The sequence below is a fragment of the Dendrobium catenatum genome, unplaced genomic scaffold (genome assembly GCF_001605985.2).
Source record: "Dendrobium catenatum unplaced genomic scaffold, ASM160598v2 fragScaff_scaffold_71, whole genome shotgun sequence".
Classification (NCBI taxonomy): Eukaryota; Viridiplantae; Streptophyta; class Magnoliopsida; order Asparagales; family Orchidaceae; genus Dendrobium; species Dendrobium catenatum.
The window spans coordinates 953,460-959,459 of record NW_021318533.1 but is presented as its reverse complement, the minus strand read 5'-3'; the positions used below and the strand labels follow the sequence as shown (position 1 = coordinate 959,459).

At 37.5% G+C, this 6,000-nt stretch overlaps 1 protein-coding gene across 1 annotated transcript in view; it reads left to right on the top strand.

The window, feature by feature from the left end:
* LOC110097045 (HEAT repeat-containing protein 6) overlaps nucleotides 1–6,000 on the top strand; it is a gene marked incomplete in the record, with an annotated part of 130,981 nt that overhangs the window by 51,637 nt on the left and 73,344 nt on the right. The window contains 2 exon segments of the mRNA XM_028695434.1: nucleotides 4,627–4,721; nucleotides 5,305–5,499. Of these exon segments, the coding sequence (XP_028551267.1) occupies nucleotides 4,627–4,721; nucleotides 5,305–5,499 (290 nt within the window).

Below are 6,000 nucleotides of genomic sequence, written 5' to 3'. Positions count from 1 at the left end.
GTCCGGGCTCGTGGCGTGAAGTCTCCTTGGAGAAGGGCACGTAGTCCGTCAGCCGCAGGAATGTTGTTGCCGGCTCCTGTGGTTGCTAATCTTTAATATTTTGTCTCACTTGTTTTTTTGTTTGTTCTTTCTTTTTACTCTTCTCGTTATTTCATCTTTCTTCCCTTCCCATCTCCGTTTGTGGCCGCCGGATTTTCACCTCCAAATGATGCGGAATCGGACGAAATCTGGCGCATCTACACAGGAGCGCGTCGTACAATCGACGGCTCTGATTTAAGCTGTCATTTAATTAATTATTTTCTGAATTTAACGTTTCTATTTTATGTTATTTCCTGTTTTTAACCACCTCCAGGTTAATTTTTATTCGAGTTGTTTGAACGCCCGAGGGGCAATTTTGTAATTTTTATTTTCTATGTTTTTGGCCTATATATATGGCTTTATTCTTGTAAGAGGATGGTGATTATATGAAAAATTGTTTCCACACTTTTTCTATTCTTCTTGTGGAGAGCGAGAGTGAGATTTCTATGAGAGAAATCGAAGTTTGTCACCAGCCGCAGGATGGGTCCGGGCTCGTGAGTGAAGTCTCTTGGAGAAGGGCAAACGAATCACCCACAACCTTGGAGACGGCCGGGTTCGTGGTTTTTGCTTTTGTATTCTCACCTTCCCTTGTCATCGTCTTTCATTCATCGTCGTCACGCCCAACTCCACCAAAATTCCCTCAACTTCATCCACACAACAAGCTCCATTAACATTCCTCATTAGGATTTATTTCCTAATTGCATCATAGACTACTTTGGGAATAATTCAAATTACCTCTATTTCTTTGGCTGAATTTTCCGCAATCAGTTATTGGATACATAATCAGATGAAATGGTTTTCCATACTTTTCAAAGCTGATAATTTCTGCTTGCGCGAACCCTTTTTTCCCCTATTGCTCCCAAACCGAAAATGCCCTACTTTCTTTGATTTGAATTTTAAATTCAATGCAAAACAGTTTTCTGTAACTGAACCTGAGATTAATATTCTCAAGCTTTTAAACATTAATTACAATTCATTGCTTTGGTCCAAATCCATTGAATTGTGAACACAACTGTTTCCCCCTCCTCTCTTGCCCGCCCACCCTTCTTGCATTCCCATTATTCTTGTCTTAATGACTCCCTATCACTCCCTGAATTTTGCTAATTTCAATTCAAATTGGAGTGATTTAATCCATCCAAAGCAGCTGTTGGCCGAAACAATCAGCCCAATTACGTGGCTTTCTTCCGGTAACACTTAAATTTAATTTTCCCTTCTTTTCCCCTTGGATTCCCGCAGTGCCCTTCAACACCTTTCCCGTCTCCCCCTACTGGCTGGAGTTCTCCAAGGTCTGCCACTAGATTTACCTATTCTATTTTCTATTCGACAGTCACGGATCAAGATTGAATTCCATCCTTCCACTTCTTATTAACCTGTTTGAATTTCTCTCAGATTTTTGTGGGCAAAATCTGAATATTGCAGCTTTTCATGGAAGGATTGTATGCTGGGAAACAAATGTCACTTCCGTAACTGTTCCTGTTATTCACAGCAATTTCCTCCAAAAATCTCCCCACCTCTCCTTAGCATTAACTAATAATTCTCTCACCGCTCTCCACTAGAAATTCCTGAAAATTTTCCAGATTTTCCTGAAGTGAACATTTTCAGCTTTTGTGAGGAGACACTTGGAGATTGTCCACTTTCATAACAAAGCCATTTTTTGTTTTACATCCCCAAGGTTCTACGCTGTGGTTGGTGGTTGGCCCTTAGCAGTTGTGCGCCCTCACTGTGGCCAAACCAGGCTCACGTTTGCACGTGTTTAGTGTTCAGGTGATGTGCTATGCTCCTTACTTGATGAAATTTACATTTTTGTGGTGGAAAAATCTCTCCTCTTATCGTCGCTCTAATGAACTGGCGAAGCAGCTCTTATTTCTGTATTGCTCTTCTACCATTGCTCCCACCGAATCTGCTAAAAAAACTCCTACTCCCCCAACCAAATTTATTTACCCACCGAGAGGGCGCAGCACTAGTCGTAAACTACGAAAGGTCTCAACAACCTCCCCGCTTTCCATTCCCAACCTATAGCCTAGGTTCTATAATACAAGCACCCACTCTCAAACACCTGTATACCATCTCAACCCCCCTCTGGCGATAACTGTTTCCCGATACTGCCCTCCTTTCCACATCCTACACTGCCACGTCTGGTGCACCCCCTCCTCCCTACAAATAACAAATTTGTCCCTTGCGATCCTCAGACATGTGCCCGTCTTCCTCTCTTACCCGTCAATTACAACCCACTATCACCACCTTCAAACTCTTAACCTCTGGTTAACCACCCTTGCTTCCTCACAGTCCTCAGCCCACTGCGCACTACACCTATCCTCAAAACCTTATCCTCTACTCTAACAAATTCTCCGCAGTGACCATCTCTAAATAGCCGAATTCTTCAGGTAACAAAAAGTATGGCAATAGTCGATCACCTTTTACCGAGACTACAGATCCCAAGTCAACTGAATAGGTATAGGCCGCCAAAAGGCGTCCAATTCCAAAAATAAATCCAAAGACGCCTGCCCCGTTTAGCTTCTTGGAACATTATGGGGTTTCAACACCCCCTCTCCAAAGTCATGACCTATTGTCTTGTTAAAAAAATATACCTGGTATGTTGTTCATTCCCTGGAAGACAAAAATCTCTCCTGCCCTCCATTTCGACTCTGTTTACTTCCTCACACTGATTTTCTCTCATGAAGATTCTTCATGATAACTTCTCTCTGTCCAAGTCCTGGTTGCCATTTGGGATCAAATGGAATGCTAACAAGGTTCCTTTACCCTTGTTTCTTCTCCCAGTCCAGCCCATTGCTTACACTATGCTAAAAACCTATCTCTACTCTCAATCCACATCTCTCCCCAGTAGAAAACCATTCTAATAGCCCAATTTCAGTAACACATAAACAAGTTATGACATAGTCATGATCAACCTTTTACCGACGAACTTACAATTTCAAGTCAACTTAGAATAGGCACGCAAAAGCGTCAATATACTTATTTATATATAAATAAGTATATTTAATTTTAATTTTAATTTTCTCTTTTATTTATTAGTTTAATTTTAATTATATATATATAAGTTGACCTTTGCTCTTAGATCTTCTTTGCCGTTGTATCCTAATGCATGGGTAAACTTTGTGTGACCTAAGCACTGTGGGCGTCTATCCAAACTATATTTAATAACCTAGATGCATTAACGTGGTATATTTCACAATACAAGCGATGATCAGATAATTTTAATTCAGGCCGAGTCATTTTGTAGCAATTTTGTTTGATATTGCATCCATCCTCTGGTGGTTTTTTTTTTGTATTCAATCGAATCAAATTTGAGATAATTGTTGAGGTCAATAATAGGAATATTAAAGGAGATAAGACCTATACTATGTTGAAAAGTGCTGAAGACAAACACTTAAAAAAACCTGCAGTAAGGAGCTTTTAAATCCTTATTTCTATGAGAATTTCCATGTTGGGATTGGGGGCAGTGCTATGCTTGATTTTGACATGGACAACAGTAGATTTCTAAAATTCCAAGAGTTTGATTAACTTTTTGCAAGCTGTTTGCATCCATACAATATCCATCATTGGTTCACGATTTGTAGAAAGTACTTTACAACTCCTTTAGTGTTGTTTGCCTGTCTATATTCTTCTAAATATGGTTCCTAATTTTTAGCAGCTATCCTTCTAATTATTTTGTAGGTTTGGTCTTCCTCTTTAATATTTCCTAGAATTTTCCTTCGATCACTTTTGATTGTGACCTATCTGCAATCTGTAACTTATAATTTTCTTGGCATGTGCTCCAATTCTGAATGACCTTTTTTGTCTATTATAATATGGCTGATGCTCTTGAATCTTCTATCAACTTATTTGTTTTTTTTTTTAATTTGCAATGAGAGCATATGAGAATATATCTTTTTTATCAACGAAGCTTAGAATAAGCCTCAGTTGGGGTAATACCTGTTTATGTTTGATTTGCTGTTTGGACGGTTGAAACAGCAAGGAGAAAGCTGTTGCAATTTGTCCTTGTTTTTTATTCTCTTTGGAATTTCCTTGTTCAAGATATTTTTCATTTTGAGGCTGGTTTCTAATGTTGGTGGCTGGTGCCAACTTCTTGTTCATTGACTTTTTTTTTTTCTGTTCCATCTTCTTTTCAAGAGGATTTCTCACCCATGTTTTCCCCACTTCTTGGCCACTGGCATCTTGGGCACTTTATTTTCTTGATAGCAAGCTTTATTTGTTTAGCTCACAGACATTTCAGGTTGTAGCATATCATATGATTCTTTTATTCTGGTTGGTGCTATATAGAATTCATCTTGTTGGCTAAAACAATCACCAGAAAAAAGAAGGCTAGAATAACGGTTAACTATTCAATATCTCAATTTAATATTTAAAGCTAGCGACACTAAAAAAAAAAAACCAGGGATACATTGCATCGATTTTCTAATGATACCACAATTTTGATAATATCTCAGTTCAAATAATAATGGATCACCCTGGCATGAGGAAAAGTCCATTATTCTGATTTTCTATGCTGTTTCGAACTTTAACTCCACATTGTTTAACTTAATCCAGGTGCCGTATCTCAACATGGAATGAGTGCACCGTTTCTTCTGATTGAGCTTGCTGAACTGGGAATACATCCAGCTATTACATTTGAGTCCCTCCAGGTTATAGTACTGCTTAGTTTAATTAAACGTTATTCTCACTTTTTTAATATTTCTGTAAGTTTCTTGCATTTGAAAGCATTTGCCAATGCTCATATGGATGTCAAAATAATATTCATCAGGAACTGATCTTATTTCACTATTTTGGTGTAGAAGTTGCTAGAATTTGGCGTGTTGCTTTTTTTCTTTTATAGCACTGCATATTTTCTAGTTAGTTATGATTCTAAATTTGCAGCTTTGTTTTTTAATGAAGGTTCTTCATTTACTAGGATATCTGAATGGTTGGAAAGCAATGCGGGAATTTCGATATTTCGTTAGTGAACTTACAATGCTAGGAATGAATTGTTTTCATTGCATTTTGATATGCGTATCATCTATCATCACATGTATTGGTTCTTTTATGTTTATATTGTTAAAAATTTTTGATCAAAGTTTTGGTGTTTGTGATAATTCATACTGCAAGTTCCTCAGTTTTTAAGCTGTGATATAAGTTACATATTATCATATATGTATTTATCATGATGACTGTACTTGACTTTTATACAAATCCATTGATAATCAATTTAATATTCTTTTGTGCTTGTAGGCCTTGAAAGCCATATCACACAACTATCCAAGCATAATGACTGGATTCTGGGGTCAGATTTCCGCAATTGCTTATGGCTTATTGCATTCGCCAGTTACTCCTGATTTTTCCAGATGCAATGCTGGATCATGGAAGGAATATTCTGGTAAAACTTCGAGCCCTACTAGCGAAAGATGCATAGCTGCTGCTATGAAGGTCCGTTATTTTTTTCATCTAGCACGTTTTCGTTAATTTTCAACCTTAAAGTTTTAGATTTGATAGGCAACATGGTAATTGTTGCTATAATTTATAGTCATTCCAGACTTTCGTTCTTCATGTTGTGAATTATCTCTCTTTATTTTTTTTGTGCAGAACTTGTTTTGCTCTTAATTCGTATGTTGTGGAACAATATTAATTGCCTTCTATCGCAAAGGTTTTCTTAATGATATCTAAGTTATGCCCTTCCCTGCGTTTGGGGTGCTTTATGACAATTTGGTTTGGTAAAATTATTTATACAATTAATTGAGTTGAATTGAATTTTCAACATTATGCACAGCATCTAGTGTTATCAAAAGTATTCGATGCTCTCAAGGTGATTTGAATACTCAATTCCCAAAGCACCAATATGCTTGGCTGAGCAAAATTAGGCACTTATTGGAAATAATTTTCTCTTATAAATTAAGTTGAAGTATGATGGATATTTTTGAAGTACGACGC